We start from the raw sequence: 18316 nt of genomic DNA, 5'->3' as shown, positions 1-18316 counted from the left end.
ACTTTATCTGTCCATTTTTTAGACTGAAGTAGCTTCATATCACTTGTTGGTCTAAAAGACCCTTTGGGCTTTTGTGCCTTTTTTTGTGTGAACCCGCCAATCGCCGCTTGCGGCTATATTTATTATTATTATTATTTTTCCCCCTGTAAAACGCATACTGCAGCCTAGACCGTAAGGCCCAGAAAGACCAAACTTGCCAGCAAGGTGCAGCAGGTGTGCAATGAGAGAAATAGAGACAGGGACCCACATTGGCCTGATGGTGGCGCTATAGCGCACCATTTTGCGTTTTGGTCCTTATCTCCCAAACCGTAGGGCCTAGAAACAAAATTCCACTTCTGATGGATTCCTTGGCTCAAGCCAAACAAAAAAGCCTCAAGAACCATTAAGCTCCGCCTACTTAGATTTTTTGCTAATTTGCATAATATGCAAAACCTACTTTTTTGTACTAGTCCCTGGTTTTTCATCGGATCACCACAACCTTGGTGTCAAAATATTCAGGAGAATCTCATTATCAAAGTTGCTTAAAAACATTTTGAGATTTGCATACAGTCTGGTTGTCACATGTCAATCAATAGCTCCGAGGCGTGGCCAAATTTACTTAAACAGCCATATCTCAGCAACGCTTTGACCGATCTTCATAAAATTTTAACCGTTGTTAGGGCACATGACTACGAGGTCATACGTCAAAGCTGGCCACGATTGTCCAATAGGGGGCGCTATAACATGGGAAAAACTGTATCTCAGAAACCATTAGTCACATCAAGCCAAAACTTTACAGGCATCATCAGGGGCCCAAGTGATATCAAGACACACAATGATGACATCATCACTCAAAAAACATGGCCGCCATGAGCCAATTAATTTTTATTTGAATTAATTGGCCATTTGACAGACTTACCATTGGCCAAACAACATCAAACCTCACCACTGTGCATATCTCAGGACTATGTGTCATGCTGTGCAGTTTTGAAACATTTGGCCACTAGGTGGCGCTATTTGTGAAAATCATGCATAACTCCTCCAAATTTTCACTTAGGAACATGCAACTTGTTTCTTTTTATTCCTTGCAGTAGACCTGACAACTTTGCAATTACAAGTCCTATTAAAAAATGCAGACTTTTGTCACATTCATCAATTGTTTGAAAATAGCTCTTTAAGAACTAGTCATAGGAATTTGATCCAATTATGGCAAAATTGCTATGAGCATAATCAGTAGACTCTGTAGGTAAAAAGTGATTAAAAAAATTTTGGATTTTTATTTTTCTGATTGGTCCATTTTCCCATTATATCATTGTGGCCATGCCATATATGACCTATATTGCTATAACTCATAAACCATGTATGCAATCAACTCCCAATTTAAAAGGCTTTTATATCCTGAAGTCCTTGTGAGGCATGCCAAGTTTGGTTCAAATTGGCCTGTCGGGGGCGCTACAGTACCCAAAAACCTAAGAAAACATAAAAACTCATGCTGCAATCTTGTTATGCAGAATACAGACAAGTAATTGGTCTTGTATGATCCAGATCAATAAGTTCTATAACATTGCAATTGCATCTTATAACAAAAAGTGCACTGCCTGACCAGAAATGAACCTTTTAATTCACCAAAATGTCATATTGCATTACTGAGATTAATGAGATATCAGTATGGTAGTACTTGGGCTCCATCTAGTGGCCATACATTGAAACGAACTGAAAACTATTGCTCACATGAAACACCACACAAAAACACACACAAAGCTGATCTCAGCATGTGATTTAGTTCTGTGATTTGAATCATTTTGCCAATACACATTATTTTGATCCTTTTGGGCCTTTAGTGCCCCAATTGAACATTTTTTTGCACATTGATTTATTTGTGCATTTTTTCCACTCAAACAGCTTCTTTTGGGTCTAAAGGACCTATTGGGTCTATTGCCTATTGAAGCCAAGTGGCCTATTCGTGTGTGAACCCGCCAATTGCCGCTTGCGGCTATATTTATGCTAATTGTTTTTGTTGATGATCTGGCCCAAAAATGCTTCGTAATGTGCAAGGCTGCTACAAACATGCATGGACACAGACAGATGACATCTAGTGCTTATAATCTGGCTTTTTAGAGTCTTTAGAGTTGCTATGCAACACACGTTGTCGGCCTTTATGTCAGATGAAAGAAGCAAATGTTTAATGAGTATAATAGTGTTTGTATGAAACAGTGTCACAGAGGAATTGTACAGGACCATTATGACTGAGGCAAATCCGTGGCTGTTAAATCTTTCAGCTGTCACTTTGCATTTAACAGTCCCTCACTCACCTCTTGTTATATTGTTAAGCTTTGCCCGTCTGATTGACCTTAAGACTTAATATCACATTTGCCCCTGCTCTAATGACCTTATTGCCCCCACTGCTGTATTATACACCACACCCACACTCACTCACTCTTTCACACACTGTTATGGTCTCTGTCTCCAGGCCTCTTTCTCTCTAACTCTCTCTCTCTCTCTCTCTCTCTCTCTCTCTCTCTCTCTCTCTCATCCCCTCTTCCTTCCCCCACTGCGTAATCCAATAGACTTTCACAGTGGGCTTGATATTAGAAACCATTCATGCTCTTCAATGCAAAGCAGAGACAAACGTGTCCTTTCAGCCCGTAATGAGCTGTCTCCGCGCCCAGCCCCAGGTAGCTGAGCGCCCCTGGGAGTTGGTGTCCTCACCGCGTCACAAAGCCCTCGCCCCGCTCCTGACCGAGAGCCGGGAGAAGACGTCTGCAGCGGGGCGGACGCTGGGGCCGTTCGAGCGTGCGTCCTGAGATTTTGTCCCCCACCCTCCACCCACACACACACACACACACACACAGTCCCACCCTGGCATGTCCCAAGCAGGGAGGGTCCACTGGAATTCTGCGCCTGCTTCTACGTACAGAGTGAAAGGGTTGTGTCAAGCCGCCACCGCTCTGGGGATTCGTCACCTCTGGGGGAATGCACTTACGCTCCACACAAAAGTGCTAATTCTATTTCCCCACAGCAAGCGTCCGTACTGTTCTATTGAGAAGCACAGTCTCCAGCTGCTTAACCAGCAACCTGTTTGGTGTAGGGGATTGATGAGAAGGGCCTCCTGGCTGTAAACCCTAAAGGTCAGGAGAGAAGTAGCTGTCGGGACACTGTACTACATCACAAAGACTTGACTGAGATCTCTCTCACAGCCCGCTCCTCACACAAAGGATGAATGGCCGTGTCGTGGGGGAGAGTGTGTGTGAGTGTGTGTGAGAGAGAGGAAGCCTCCCCCCCTGCACCTTCCACTTCTTTTGGGTGAAACAATGGTCTTTGTCCCTTCATTCTTACTGGGGTTACAGAGGGGGGGGGGCTGGTTCTCCATAGTAACAGTGACAAAGCAAGCCCCAGTCCCAGCGTGGCGGGACACGGGAGAGTCTTACTCGCTGCTCATCATCGGCTGATCCGCCGTGTTTTGGTGAATACGCCGAAAAAAAGAGGGGAGAGGAGTTAGAAAAGAGGACCATGGTAAAAAAGATGGAGTGGGTATAAGAAACCAGGGAGACGTTGGAGGTGGTGAGAGCTTAATGACAGACGTCGGACCAAAGATGTGTGTGTGCGAGGAGCGTGAGCTCCGTCCGTCCCCCGAGGAGGGCTGTTAGTGAGAACAGAGCTCTCTCACACACACACTCCTTCACTCTTCACCTTCCCCTGGATGTCACAATGAACCCAGAGACCCAGTATGAAGACGCCGTGTCCATTATGGTTCTGGAGAACATTAAAAACAAGCTGCTCCATGCCTTCAGGACCACGGCAGAGCCCAGAGGGTCCTCGGGATGCACTCCGGTTCCCGCCAGCGTCGGCAGGAGTTTCCAAGTCAATGAAGAGCTGCGCAGAGCAAAGATAGACGGAGCCATCAGCTGGTTACGGTCTGAACTGGTGAGTGTGGGAACCGGGGAGTCCCAGTACAGCTGCGTGGTTCTCCACATTTGCTTTTGTAAGTCAGCAAGTTAACGAGTGGTCTGCACGAGGAGTGTGTTTTCTGTCTGCTCCAAAAAGTGCCTGGAGTTCAGGACTGGAGACCGTGTGGAAGAACTACAGTGGCTGTTGGGCTGCCAGGGTAGATGAAGCATAGAGGATGAACACTGAGCCTCCAGGGCAAATAGCGACATTTCCAATACCACCTTGTCAAAGACTTATTCGATTTATTTAATTCATATTTATTTATGTTTTATATACTTATTCAATGATTTTTTCATTCTGTTCTGTGCTTGGTGCTAAAGACCAAGTATAGCGTTATAGTGTAAGATTATTGTCAAAAAGTTCTATATTTTATGAAAAGGACAATAAAAATGCAAAACAAATATTTTTTATTATATATGATTACACAATATTTATGCTACTTGTTGTTAAGGTCTAATCCTAATATAATATTGATCATTAATATTTTATTTCTATTATATTGAAAATGTATGACATTCTCTTAGTAAATAGGTTTATTACAATACGTGTTTATTGATATGGCTCAGTGAACTTTTGTGAAGTTTTTACTGCCAACATGCTGCATTATGGTTGAAGGACAGACACAAAAGATCCAGTCCAACTCTGAACATTCCTTCAGTCCAGCAAAAGGAGAAACACAAACAAGTGGCCCTTCCTTTATTCAATTCAGCAGTGTTTTAACAATGTAGTAACACTGTAGTGTAGTAGTGAGTATAGTGAGAGTGAGAGTGTAGCAGTGGAGCTTAGTGAGAGTGTGAGAGTTTGAGAGTGTGAGAGTGTAGCAGTGGTGTGTAGATACTGGCCTGTCTGAATGCTCATCTGGAGGTCTGTCATTAACACACAGCTGGAGATGCGCACCCAAGACAGGCAGCTGGCACACACTCTACTGGCTCTCAACACCGAGATTCAGAGACTACGGCGGGAGACCAGCCCTCTTCTTCTGGACCCCAACGGCCGTGACCAGCCCTGACCAGCCCTGACCAGCTCTGACTGGCACACAAGACACCACAACCTTCAATCAGCTTTTCTGATGGGAGTGAGGCAAGGTTGCTCAAATTCATGATGCCAAAACTTTTTTTTCTTCAAAAAGTGTACTTTTTTACACAATACGGTGTTGTCTCATGTGCAAAAAGAAAAAGAAACCAACAGCTTTTTAATTTTTAACTTGTGAGAAATGTGGCAGACTTTATGTTGAATACTCAACATCATCCTGAGTAGCTTCATCCTGATCACAGGTTTGCACTCTCGATTGGCAGTGTTAGAGCAGTGTTTACACACACACACACACACACACACACACACACACACACACACACACACACACATACACATACACACACACACACAGAGCTAGGCATCTTTAAGGCCACTAGGTAACCTTTAAGGACACAGTAATTTCTGAATGTCAGTTCAAATGATTATTTGAACAAAAACTAACAAACCCTCCAAACCTTTATGAATGTTGTACAGTACAGCTGAGTCGCTAGTGTGATGACTTTAAAGCAGGAAACAACATGCTATTAACAATATGCTATTAATAATACTAAAGCATGCTATTAATCATTCTCAAGTATGCTATTAATCATTCTCAAGTATGCTATTAATAATACTAAAGCATGCTATTTTGTATATCAGTATTACTGAATAAAAAAATTTCTATTCATTTCGCCTAATGTTTTGTTTTGTGTATGTTACCTAAATGCACAATTTTTACTGAAAGTTTAAACTTAAAGTTTTTTCTTGTACCTCCTTTTTGATTAGTTTGAGCATTTGAATGTTTCCCACTCAAATGGTTGCTGTTTTTTTTTTTATGAATCAGCCGTTTTATGCCTGAACTGAGATTCTTTCTCAGCTGCTCATTTTCATATTATGCTCAACAGAATCAGTTCATTTCGCACGATTTCCAAACGACTTGTTAACCGGCAATTCTTTACGTACAAGAACTGCGTGCAAACACCATACAGAGGAAATCAGAAGAGGACACGTTTCCTTAATGAGTCTCCTCTCCTGGCTTTGTCCTCACACTGTCTCAATACATTTGTCTTTGCTGCAGTCACTTTTGTCCTACCCATCAGGGGTCCAGACCATTGACTGTATATATACATATATATATACAGACCTGGACTACTTAAAGTTGCTTTGTGATTCTATCTGTTGGTAATAATAATTTAGACCCTGGGATTCTAGTACCATTTATATTAACAGTCTCTGATTGCTTCTCAATAAATATATGTGCTTTGATTTGTGTTATTATTATTGTTATTGTGCAATTTTGGATACTGTTGTTATTTTTAATGATAAAAAGAGCAATTATTTGAATGCTAGCTGGTAACAGCTTTAATGCCATGAACAGTTCCACAGACTGTTCATGGCATTAACTGTTCAGTGCCTAGGCACTAGGCACTGCCATAAAGTTTGAGTTTCAGTGAAGCGCGTTGAGTGGCGTTTTGATAAAGACTTTTATATAGTTCAACACTGTGTTGAGTGGTTAATTGCTAAGACAGTGTTCATCTGTAAAAGGCAAATGAATCACACAATATGCACATATAAATCATATGCAAACATAAACACAAATAAAAAGACAGCACTAACACTACTGTGAGGTAAAACTTTCAAATGTGTGTCCACACACATTCATCTACAAAGTGCTTTAGCGAAACAAAGTTTGTCAGTAAAATGACTGTTACACGACGGAGAACAGCAGCCTATGTGAGGAGACCTTGTCAGTGTCAAACTGAGATCAGTGTGAGTGATGGAGTCACTGCACCAGCTACTCTACGTGTAACGATCAGCTCCTACTAAAGCAGTCACGCCGCCCTCATACTGGCCACACGTAACGCACCGCGGTGTCCCGTAGGGCGCAGACACTGACGCTACAGTATGGAGCGTTGCGAGTGAGATCTCCGCTCCCATTGGCCCGGGGTGGGGCACCGCCTGGTTACGGCACGGAGCTGCGGCGGTTGGAGGCCCTCGGGGGCCGAAGGGCCAAGTGCAGGGCGCTGATGCGGAACAGGGGGTAGAGCGGGGGTAACAGGGTGTGGATCGAGGGGGAAACGCTGCCCTCTCCTGAGTAGGAGGAGGTGCTGCTCCCTCCCATCATGCTCCCTGAGTCCCAGCAACGCTCCTCTTCCTCCCCGTCATCAAGAAAACACTCCTGCTTCAGCTCCTGGATGCCTGCGTGGAGGTCCATCAGCTGTCTGATCAGGGCCTGGTCCTGAGAGCGCATCTCCATCTGCAATAGCACAGGAGACACGCCATCACTGAGACACAGGACATTTTGGACAGATATCCATCAGCTGTGCATTCACTTCATACGTATACATTTTCATTCTGTGGAGCAAACACACTGCAAATACCTCAGCTGTATACGTCTCCTCCACTATACTAAGACAATACAGCATGGCAGCATGAACTCCATTTATTTGTGCGGCTAGAATGACACTTGGAATGCTGTTCGTTTTGCCTTTCAGCCACTATGACAGCATGACATTGGGATCCATGGGAGGTGTTTCTAGGATTCTGTGTTTCTGAAGTCACTGTCAGGGATTTCAGAAAACCGGACTGCAAGAACAGAAGACCCAGCAATCCCAGAGTGATATCTGTTTCGTTTTCCTCACTCATAATTAGGCATCTCAAACATATCTGAGACATATCCTTCATACTTTCCAAAATCTTTTTAGACTTGAAATGTTAATTTTACCAGCACAGTGCAACTAAAAGACCAGGACATCGAACACCTTAAATGAAAATGTAAGCATCGTTGGATCTCTGTATGGCTTAGATGAGGTACTGCACAATGCTGCCTTTTCTGCAGGTTCAGGTTGTTAAAAAGATTGCAAGTAGACAATGTAATGAGCACCCATTAAAGAATACAGCTGACAGCAATTCACACACTGTCACAACACTTCCTGGAGGTTCAAAACAAAGTCGGGCAGATTCACACACACAGCAACTTCTTAAAAAGACGAACTCTGACATTAAAGCATAATTGGATAATTATAACCTGGACTGCAGAGACATTTCAGACACAGGGCACTGACCGAACCTTCCCTCAGGACCCTGCCTGGTGACACCATTTCAGACTGACAGTGTCTCTTTCAGATGCAAATGATCCCTTCGGCCGTGGGTTTCCTGAGGAGCCAGCCCCGTCTAATTGCCTTGGTTGTGAGAAAATAATGTCCCAAATTCCAACACATTCAGTGACCGACCCAGTGCTGAGCTGGGGAATTTGGGGAACAAAAAGGGTTCCCGCCAAAACCCCGGGTTCCCGCCAAAACCCCGGGTTCCCGCCCCTACTCCAGTTCCTTGGTTATAAATGTGATGGGATTTTGGTAGTGGACATGGAAGCATATAAGAAAAGTACAGAAAATGTGCTGAAGTTTCTTCGAGCCTCAGAGCGGTTTAGGGTCTCTGTGGTCAGGGTACTTCAGATTCTTGCCTTAGTTGATGCAGTAGACTGAACCATCACTAATTTCTTATGATGGGAAACAGAAAATGATGCTCACTCATCCATGAATCTCACTTCTCCTGTTTTGCAGACTTCTGAAGGACCACTCATCAGACTTGATTGGATGTGACACATATCAATGGTGGTGGTGGTGGTGGGTCTATTGGAACCATGTTTTGCACTCTGAGTTTCTGGCAGCACATTTAAAGTCTCCCGTTAGAAAAAAAAAACCTGCACTTTGTCTCATTAGAGATCCTTGACCCGTTCAGTGAAATGTCACATCGACACCTTCCTGAACTGAACAATTAGACTATATCATATTAGCAAGAAAGGTACATATACCAGTACTGAATTCAGAGAGCGTGTCAAATATTTGTCTGCAAGATATTTATACAAATTGTCCCCATTTAGGTTCAAAATGCATCTTTTGGCAATATCATTTCAAGAAGGTAAATATACGATGGCATGAATATATTCATTGTGGAAATAATAAGAAATTATGTTATGGTTGATTGAGTGCAGTATTAATGCGGCTTCCTGTGGGAGACTCAATCCCCTGAATGGGTAAAGACACCACAGTGCACCAGTATGAGACCGTGGGTAAGACTCTTAACCACACCCATCTACCTCTGTAACATGACTGGAACTGGCAGTTGTTCTAGATGTAACAATGTGTGAGTGAAAAACTAAAATACAAAAATATAGAAACATTTAAAAACTAAATTGTACTAAAATACAACACTGTAAATTAGGTAAATAAAACTATGTATTATTCTGTAAGTGGTGAGATTTTTTAGCTACATCTGGTCTGCAAGTGTGAAAGTACAGAAATGAAATGAATACGGGCCACTTGGCAGTCACAGTTGAGAAGTGAAAACATTGTAAACCCTTTCACCACGCCTCTGTTCACCTGTCCTACTCATGGTGTTGAGGAAATCCGAGCCTCGTGTCATTTAACAGTGAGGATGAGGAGTGAAGAGTGAGGATGAAGCGACAACTGAGAACCTCTGTGCTGATCCCATGGGAATGTTGCTCGTGGGCTTTAGTAACAGTGACCTGAGTGTCAGTAACGAGAGAAAAGAAAACGCTGCTTCCAATAGCATCTTCTCAAGCATCTGTTTGTGTTTCTGTTCTTCCCTCTTCTAATTTATCTGTGGAGGTGACATCTGAAACCCTCGTGTGCGAGGGAGCTGAGCGTGAGGATGAAACCTGGAAGTGGGGAGTGATATATGTGTCACTGACAATGGGGTCGCTCCCCATTCAGCCCATGGGAACGCAGGGCGGAGGACATTGTAGTGGTGACCTCTGCATGTCAGGTGACAAGACGCAGTAACATTTTACTGTTTGGCAGTAAACTCTTCAACAAGCAGAATAACCTCTGCTGTTGTTAGACCTCACTGATCTCATGCTGGGTTCTAGCGCGACCCCCCACGGTTCTGGAGACCAGTGCTCCAAACGCTGGCCAGTGAAGGTACCACCCATGACGTCTGGGCTGGAAAAAGTCCTGTATCTTAATTGTATATTCGTACACATTATAAAAATTGAATAAGTGACTTAAAAGTTTATCTGTCTGAAAATGATTCTGGCAAGATCAGATGATAAGCTGAACACTAAATTTACACATGAAAAGATAAGAACTCTAATAAATAAAAACATTTCTGTATAAAAAGCAAAAATATGGAACAGGACAAAACCAGCACATCAGTAACCTGCTACTCTCACTCAGAATGGCAGAATAAACAGAAAGTCTGTTGTTTTAAATGAGGAAGAACAGTCTGAATGCTCCTCATCAGCTCTTACCAGCTCACGCCGGAGCCAAGCCAAGGCACTCTGGATGTCCACACGTCCACCGCGCCTGGGACACGCCACCCGGCACGTCTCTGCTGCCGGCTCATCCCGCTCATCGAAGGTGGCGTCCCTGCACGAGAAATCTCTCAGTCTGGTCAGGACTGCTTCCATGCTGTTTGGACCGAAGAAGGTCTTGGCTATTGCTATCTGAGCAGCTAATAAGAACAGCTTTGTCTTCCAAAGTGACAGCTTCGCCACACTACTGAACTCTGGCTGGTGAGCACTAGGATGGAGACTGTGGAGCCCCTTCTCTCTCCAGAGTATTAGAAGTTGCCAGTAATGTGTGTTTGTGCGAGTGTGTGACGTAGAAAGAGGGACGTCAGCTCTATTGTGAGACCCAGTGACGTTCTAGTTTACCATATAACATGCTTTATTTGCACACCCACCCACACAGCCTCTCACACCCACATCCAACCACGCAATTACCCACATAGGCACACAACTTCCACCCATCAACACATTTACCCGCCCACTTACCCACACACACACCCACCCACCCACACACAGTTTATTCGCTTGATGAAAACATGTGGACATGAAGTTACCATGGTAATCTGCACAGTGCTACTCAAGACAACTGGACAGTCTAAGGAATGTCCTTGGCACAGTCTGAAGACACATCAAGTAACAAAAGATGGAAGATGAAGTAGAACATCTGACTGAGTCCACACACACACACACACACACACACACACACACACACACACACACACACACACACACACACACACACACACTCCAGTTCACATGCGAACCATGCAGCACTATGGTTTACAGTCTGCATATGGGCTAGTTTTTCTCTTTATAAAATAACGGAAAATGATGAAAAAAGTGCTCCGAGTTCATCTTGATAATGTGATGCTTTAATACCGGCCTGTGTAGGAAGCCATGTGACACTGTGAGGGCAGCCTGTGTGTAGCTTTGTGGCCAAACGCTGTACAGAGTCTTCAGCTGGATAGAGTGATCGGACCTGCTCCTAGCAACCCACTCAAATGAGCAACAGTTTAACATGGGACCAAAATAGCCAGGGTGCAATTAGGGCCGTTTAAACCTGAATTATTCAAACACGGACATCGATCCAACGATAGAGCTCCGATCCCATCTGACGCAACAGAAACGCAGAACCCGAAGGAGTCCAGCGCTGATCTCAAGCCATCTGGCAAGTCCCCAGTGAACAGTGTGTGATCCAGTGTGGTATGTACCACCCTGCAAAGACCCAGACCAGCCTGGCAAGGGCTGAAAGCAGCTCCACATGCCGCCTGGCTTATTCATGTCTGACCGCGCTTGAAAGGGAGATAAAGTTGCTCAAATTGTAATGTGCAGCACGCTCCATCTCTCCATCTCCATCACGTCTATCTGAACACACCCACAATGTTAATGGTGGCAGACTCGCTTAAGTACGACAGTTTGTTCAACACCTGCTTCTGTACGGCACAATCAGTCACACAAATCGGGAAGCAAACTGGCTTTATTGCTCTTAACTGCAAATCCTTTCAATAAAAGGCTGGAAAAAGCAACTACAGTGATTTGCATTCAAACTGCATAGGCTGTTAGTGCAAATCGAGAACAAACACGAAGGACGTTTTAGCTCCCCCTTGTGGAAGGTCGGTGACATTTGAATTTTAAGGACCTGGCCATTGCAAAAGGAAATCAAACTTGCCCTTTTAAAACTCGTTGCATACAGACATAACTAGTTTTCACAATGTCCTTTTAAAAATTATCTCCCCAAAAAACTGTCAACTCTTTAAAAAGAATGTTTTTTTTATATTATATATATCCAGTCTAAACATCAAAGGTTTTGTATGGGGCTCAGGCAGACATCACGGTTCATGAGTGACCACTGGTGGTGTCTGTGCTCACGCCAGCGACACTGGCGTCTGCAGCGCCCTGCCTGCGGTGTCTGCTCCTCCTCCTCTTCTCTCCCTCCGTCTTCTTGGGCTGTTGTGGCATTGGCTTCTTCTTTTTCTTCAGGCAGCTGAGCGGATTCGGGTTGCCGTGTTTTCTCTTGCGCTTTTTGCCCCGCCCCTCCTGCCCCTCCCCGCCGAGGCCCTGCTCGGCTTTCAGGGTCTGGATGCTGTTCTGCTGAGCCGGGCTCACCAACTGGCCCAGCTGCACGGCCTCCACGTGCTTGAGCGAGCAGGGCGAGGGCTTGTCCAGCACCATGGTGTTGAGGACGATGTAGATCAGAGGAACGCCAGGGATCTCCATCAGAGCTGCTGTCAACTCTCTGTCCTAAAAACAGGAGATTACAAAATGCAGCCCTTTACATTCTCATAAGCTTTTGTACGATTATAATACCTGGGTTTTCTTTTACACGAATGCTTGTTGCATGAATTTAACTGCTCCTTTCAGTGATGATTGTTAATAAGCTGCAATTACTTGCGTCGCCACAAAGTAGTGATGTGGATTCCTCTCTCCGAGTAAGGACAACAAGCACTGAGATGCTGCCACGGGCTCCTTGGTATGTTTACATTTCCGCATCTGAAATCGCTGCAAGATCAGCTTTGCTCCGTACAACTCTTTTGAAAGAGTTTCAAGTTCTTTTATAGTGCATCTGGAGGGAGGGAGGGAGGGAAAGAGAAAAAGAGAGCGAAGGAGGGAGGGAGAGAGATTATCACATTTGGAACTACAACAAAGACAGGACAACAGATCCACTGTCACTGACTTACTTTGTGGTGCAAAGCTGGACCTCTCCCATAAAATACTTGGGCATTTGTTCTTTGATTTGGATCTTATTCTTCAACGCTGCCTGGCAGAATGTCCCATCTATCAATATTTGAAATGGTTCCCGAAAACCAAAATTATACTTGTAAAAACTGATCGTTTTCTTGGCGTGTTTTTGGCGTTTTATTTTCATTTGAACGTAAAGTGTAGCTAGTTAGCTATCTAGCTTCCTACTGTATTGCTCAAACCCGAGAAGTCAAGCGACCAATCTGTTATTCGTAGCTGCAAATCAAGCAACCTGCGAAAGAAAATAGACCAAACTAGTGTTAATCTAATGATCTATCAGGTAAATCAGCTTTGGTATTATCGTCAGACATGAAATAAAGAGTCAGGATAAACTAACTAGGACAGCTAGCTACATAACAAGTAACTACTGTTGAAGCTGAAAACAAGAAGCATGGTACTTACGGAGTTACAACCAAATTGGTCCGTATAGAAACATGGTTGTTGAAATAAAGAAAATACCAAAAAACGTGTTAACCATATCAAGTTATAGTTGTTATAATGTCGTATACATATAATTTATATTTAACTGTATTTGTAACTGGTGCATTTTTTCTACAGCATTTGGGAACTACTCAGTGTAACAAAATCTTCCAGTCATATTTCGAAACCGTACCTCGACCGGAAGTCATCCGTTCGCCGGTGTCTCTATTTCCCGAGTTTGTGCAAATCGTACTTGTACTTGATCTGGCAACAGTGTCGATTCACCTGTAAAATATATTGAGATTGAAGGCTTGGTGAGATCATATACTCCAACCTTTCGTATTGTTATACTGCATACGACGATGAGACGCAAATGACATTCAGTCATGCATGACTTGTCTATGAAGCTGATTTAATTAATCACAAAGGAAACCCGTTTTATGTTATTATGGTGAAGCCAAATACACATTCACAATTACATCAAGTCCATAGACACATTCATTCAACCATTTTTTTTTTGTTTTATCAGTGGCAGCGGGTTGTTTATTTATTTTTGCTTTGTTGTCATTCATAGAATAATCGTTAGATGGTATGTTTATAAAGTGTGGCTTTGTCTATCCAGATAACTGCAATTTTTTCAAAACATGCATATTAGAAGACTGATCACTGGTAGCCAGTGGAGGTAACGTTTAGGTCAGGAACTCAGGTTTGATGTGTGACGTACTTCAGACTCTTGAGGCTGTAGACAAACACACACTGCACCTTTGTATTCTAAACACACTCCATTATTGAGCTTTGTTTATTATCCAGTGACATTTCCACGCTGTTATTAAACATTGTTTTACACCATAAACTCTCATGAAGTGATATTATTACCTGATTATATTATCAGAGGCAGCAGTAGTGCTGCATTTAAATGAGAAGATCATACAGACATAATGTATGTCAGTACAGACATAATGTTTTCCGCAGAACTGATATTAGAGATGCTCTTCACTGCACTTGGTTTCCTTAGTGGACATGTGGTGTTCACATTGCTGCTGTTACAGGGATCAGTCTCGGTGGTTTTGGCTGGTATCAGAGAGAGAGAGAGAGAGAGAGAGAGAGAGAGAGAGAGAGAGAGAGAGAGAGAGAGCGGTCCACACCAGCACTGTTGCCTCGCCACCCCTGACATGGACGCTCCAGCTACACGCCTGTGGACTCTGTTCTTCCAGCATGTGGGGCTCTTTGTAAACCTGGAGTGAGCAATCTCATCACTCTCCTCATCACTTCCTGTATAAGTGGCCATTGTGATGTCTTAGGTTCAGCCTCTTCATGGTGTCAGTGCCAGTCAACAGGCTGCTGAAATAGCTGCAATAACCAATATATGGATCCTTGTAGGTAAAGAGCAATCCACACACAATCAGAGAAAAGACGAATAAAGAAAACAGGCCAGAATAAAAGGAATGATAGAACAGCCCTGGACGAAAACAGGAAGTACAGTGGCTACGCTGCTATGTCGGCGGTAAACGCGTAACCCTTGACGTCCGCGTGAAGCCGGCGTCACTGAAGCACCAGTTGCGATCTCGTTTGTCCTCATCAGTGTTTGCAGCTGGAAGGTCCCAGTAAGCACGTCTCACCGCACCACTCCGTCCTCTTGACGTCTCACCGCACCACTCCGTCCTCTTGACGTCTCACCGTACCACTCCGTCCTCTTGACGTCTCACCGCACCACTCCGGCCTGTTGACGTCTCACCGCACCACTCCGTCCTCTTGACGTCTCACCGCACCACTCCGTCCTCTTGACGTCTCACCGCACCACTCCGGCCTGTTGACGTCTCACCGCACCACTCCGTCCTCTTGACGTCTCACCGCACCACTCCGGCCTGTTGACGTCTCACCGCACCACTCCGGCCTGTTGACGTCTCACCGCACCACTCCGTTCTCTTGACGTCTCACCGTACCACTCCGGCCTCTTGACGTCTCACCGCACCACTCCTGTTGACGTCTCACCATACCACTCCGTTCTCTTGACGTCTCACCGCACCACTCCGTCCTCTTGACGTCTCACCATACCACTCCGGCCTCTTGACGTCTCACCGTACCACTCCGGCCTCTTGACGTCTCACCATACCACTCCGGCCTCTTGACGTCTCACCGTACCACTCCGGCCTGTTGACGTCTCACCGCACCACTCCGTTCTCTTGACGTCTCACCGTACCACTCCGGCCTCTTGACGTCTCACCGCACCACTCCTGTTGACGTCTCACCATACCACTCCGTTCTCTTGACGTCTCACCGCACCACTCCGTCCTCTTGACGTCTCACCATACCACTCCGGCCTCTTGACGTCTCACCGTACCACTCCGGCCTCTTGACGTCTCACCGTACCACTCCGGCCTCTTGACGTCTCACCGCACCACTCCGTCCTGTTGACGTCTCACCACACCACTCCGTCCTGTTGACGTCTCACCGCACCACTCCGGCCTCTTGACGTCTCACCGCACCACTCCGTCCTCTTGCGGTGAAGCTTTGAGCTCACTGTGCCTTCTGTTTGTTTCCTTTCACGTTCAAGGAGCGGCGTTTTGTTTCCAGGGCATTGCCTAGGAAAAGCTGCAGGCTATATTGCTGTTGCATAGCTCATTGATTTCCTGTGGCTACGTGCTTTCATCCTTCAGTGGGAGGCCCCGTGAGCCCCCGCCTGCAGCCGTTTGGATGTCTTGTCCTGCTTCCCTCTTCCACATCGCTGTGAGCAGTGCAGGTTTAGCCTTTCCCTTCATGCATATAGTGCTCTGCACCATTGAGTCCTGGCTTGCTTGTTCTCCGCAGTAACCCGTGTCATTGCACTTTGTTTCGGACACCGTGCTCGCTGCACCGCACGTGGGGCGCATCGTCGGTGCTGCGTGAGAGCAGCAATGCCCCCTGGTGGTCATGCGCGAGAGCGTCCTAGACACAGAGGGATTTTTCTCTTAAGCATGAGCACCAGCACTCAGACACAGTTTCCAGCCCCAGAGAGGGTTCTATGTTCAAAGGAGAGTAAGTGAGGGCGTAATGTTGCCGGGGGAGGAGATTGTCTGGGCATGCGGACCTGGGACGGGACCACGGGATCATGGGCGGGACCAGGGTCACTGACTTGGTGTGTCTCCCAGCACAGTTGTCTGATGAAGTGGAAAGAGAGACACAGAGAGAGATGTTTGCATTGGGAAAATCTTGGGGGATGCCAGACTTGTCCAGGGTACACCAGCCTTTATTTCCTGTGTTTGGTTGGGCTTTAGATTCAGTGGGTAAATCTTGGGCTTGAGTGGGCAGGACCTATCCAGAGCTGCCAGCCTCATGCCTTTATTTCACTGCCCTGGCTTCTCCATGCAGGAGTTGCTGTTCCTTGCCAAGGTGCTGAATTGTCAGAGATGGCCCCTGTCCGTGGTCCTGATGTGAAATGATGTGGCGTTGGCGGTGGTTCAGACGCGGCCATTTGCCATCACACTCTGTTAGCTACACGATGTTGACTGAGCTCTTCTTTGGAGCAGAGTTTAAGGAATTGCTGCAATGACAGGGTGTTGTTTGAGCAGTAAGAAAAGGTGCTTTAGAAACGGCTAAAAAGATTGCTTTAACTGCAAGCATTAAAATGTACAAGTTGTTTACAGTGCGTAAAGAACATCGGTCAGCAGTCAGGACTTATATCTTACAGGGGTGATACGAGTATCGATTTCATTACTCTTTACCCAGTGTTCAGCCCCTGAAGTGCAGGGAGAAAGCACTGCTGTGTATGTGGTCTCTGATGTTGAATGATAGCCTCCACCTTAGTGGTGTGGGCTACCAGGGACCTTCTGTAGCACGTTAAGCCTGTTACTACACCCAGCATGGCTGCTCGGATCAGTCTCTAGAGCCCAGCAAATGACAGCGATGTTCCTGCACATCCCATCCAGCGTTGCCAGTGAGGAAGCACGCCATCCTCTTCATCAAGGACATCTTCAGCATTTCTTTTGTCTTTCTAAAACTAATAAAAAAATACTAAAAACACAAAATGAGTAAACCCTTATTGATGAGGACACCTTTTCCTATACTAGACATGTCTGATTTTAAGGTTTCGCTGGGCCTCCGTCTCTCTGGGTAGTATGTTTGCATGTCGTCCCATGTGAGGGCCGAACAGCTTGACCCAGCACTCCCCAGTATCCCCTTTCACAGTCAGCATTAGCGCCCCCTGATGGTGGTGTGCGTTAAGCACGTGCATATGCTGGTCCTGCAGACGGGCTCTGGCCTGCCTGTCCGTGAGCACCCGCCTCCCTCGGTGATTAGCTCCTGTTTTATTAAGGGCTGCTGGCAGTAATGTGACACAGGCGACCCCTCCCTCTGCAGACACCTCCCTCTGCTGACCCCTCCCTCTGACGACCCCTTCGAAAAAGCTGACCTTGTCCGTTAGCTAATGGACGTTTGAAATTGAAGTGATGCAATAATCTCCACAGACAAGGATATTGATTGGCAGGTTTGATTCGGCTGGTCAGGTTCATACTTGAGCACAATCCGCATTAGCACTGCGCTCTCTTAATAAAGCAGTGAAGACAATTAAAGGAGATTTATGGAAGCCTCTGATCTGTAGTAATTTCCCTGCACGGCTTCTTAGTGTGTCTCATTGATAAAGACAGTGCTCCTCTTTAAAGATCTTCTAGTGTTTTTTTAATGACTACAAATAACCTCAGCGTATAAAGCATGTGGATTAGATGGGAGATGTGAGGCTTAAAGAAGAGAGCTCTACAAATCCACCGCACATTTTCCTTTCTTTTGCCTTCACTTTCACTGGGAGAAACTTTGTAACTTTCTGACCCTTCAAGTAACGAGCAGTCAAACCCCAAGCCGGTCACCACGGCGCCACTAGCAGGCAGGAAGCACTTGCAGTTGGTCTGCACTGTTCTTCATCTGAGCTCCGAG

General features: G+C 45.4%; 3 protein-coding genes across 3 annotated transcripts; 1 reads left to right on the top strand and 2 right to left on the bottom strand.

Moving 5' to 3' along the window:
* The first annotated feature begins 3270 nt into the window (after window positions 1–3270).
* aard (alanine and arginine rich domain containing protein) lies at window positions 3271–6304 on the top strand. Its single transcript, XM_077009045.1, has 2 exons — window positions 3271–3903; window positions 4811–6304. Exons 1-2 carry the CDS (start codon window positions 3688–3690, stop codon window positions 4934–4936), a joined length of 342 nt encoding a protein of 113 aa, XP_076865160.1. The 5' UTR covers window positions 3271–3687; the 3' UTR covers window positions 4937–6304.
* Window positions 6305–6406: 102 nt separating this feature from the next.
* Window positions 6407–10580, bottom strand: LOC143516997 (uncharacterized). The gene is made up of 2 exons (XM_077009046.1): window positions 10214–10580; window positions 6407–7198 (listed from the first exon to the last, which is right to left on the bottom strand). Exons 1-2 carry the CDS (start codon window positions 10370–10372, stop codon window positions 6905–6907), a joined length of 453 nt encoding a protein of 150 aa, XP_076865161.1. The 5' UTR covers window positions 10373–10580; the 3' UTR covers window positions 6407–6904.
* A 1133-nt stretch (window positions 10581–11713) lies between these two features.
* utp23 (UTP23 small subunit processome component) lies at window positions 11714–13372 on the bottom strand. Its single transcript, XM_077009044.1, has 3 exons — window positions 12931–13372; window positions 12641–12815; window positions 11714–12493 (listed from the first exon to the last, which is right to left on the bottom strand). Exons 1-3 carry the CDS (start codon window positions 13116–13118, stop codon window positions 12089–12091), a joined length of 768 nt encoding a protein of 255 aa, XP_076865159.1. The 5' UTR covers window positions 13119–13372; the 3' UTR covers window positions 11714–12088.
* Between the last annotated feature and the right edge of the window lie 4944 nt (window positions 13373–18316).

Source organism: Brachyhypopomus gauderio, chromosome 6, assembly GCF_052324685.1.
Source record: "Brachyhypopomus gauderio isolate BG-103 chromosome 6, BGAUD_0.2, whole genome shotgun sequence".
NCBI lineage: Eukaryota > Metazoa > Chordata > Actinopteri > Gymnotiformes > Hypopomidae > Brachyhypopomus > Brachyhypopomus gauderio.
This window is presented reverse-complemented; position numbering and strand designations above follow the sequence as displayed.

Excerpts from the sequence above, each read along its gene's own strand:
- aard (XM_077009045.1), top strand. The coding sequence starts at position 3,688 with ATGAACCCAGAGACCCAGTATGAAGACGCCGTGTCCATTATGGTTCTG. Across the intron at positions 3,904-4,810 it reads GCTGGTTACGGTCTGAACTG|CTGGAGATGCGCACCCAAGA; the intron begins GTGAGTGTGGGA and ends ATTAACACACAG.
- LOC143516997 (XM_077009046.1), bottom strand. The coding sequence starts at position 10,372 with ATGGAAGCAGTCCTGACCAGACTGAGAGATTTCTCGTGCAGGGACGCC. Across the intron at positions 7,199-10,213 it reads CTTGGCTCCGGCGTGAGCTG|ATGGAGATGCGCTCTCAGGA; the intron begins GTAAGAGCTGAT and ends GTGCTATTGCAG.
- utp23 (XM_077009044.1), bottom strand. The coding sequence starts at position 13,118 with ATGAAAATAAAACGCCAAAAACACGCCAAGAAAACGATCAGTTTTTAC. Across the intron at positions 12,816-12,930 it reads GTCCAGCTTTGCACCACAAA|ATGCACTATAAAAGAACTTG; the intron begins GTAAGTCAGTGA and ends CCCTCCCTCCAG. Across the intron at positions 12,494-12,640 it reads ACTACTTTGTGGCGACGCAA|GACAGAGAGTTGACAGCAGC; the intron begins GTAATTGCAGCT and ends TCCTGTTTTTAG.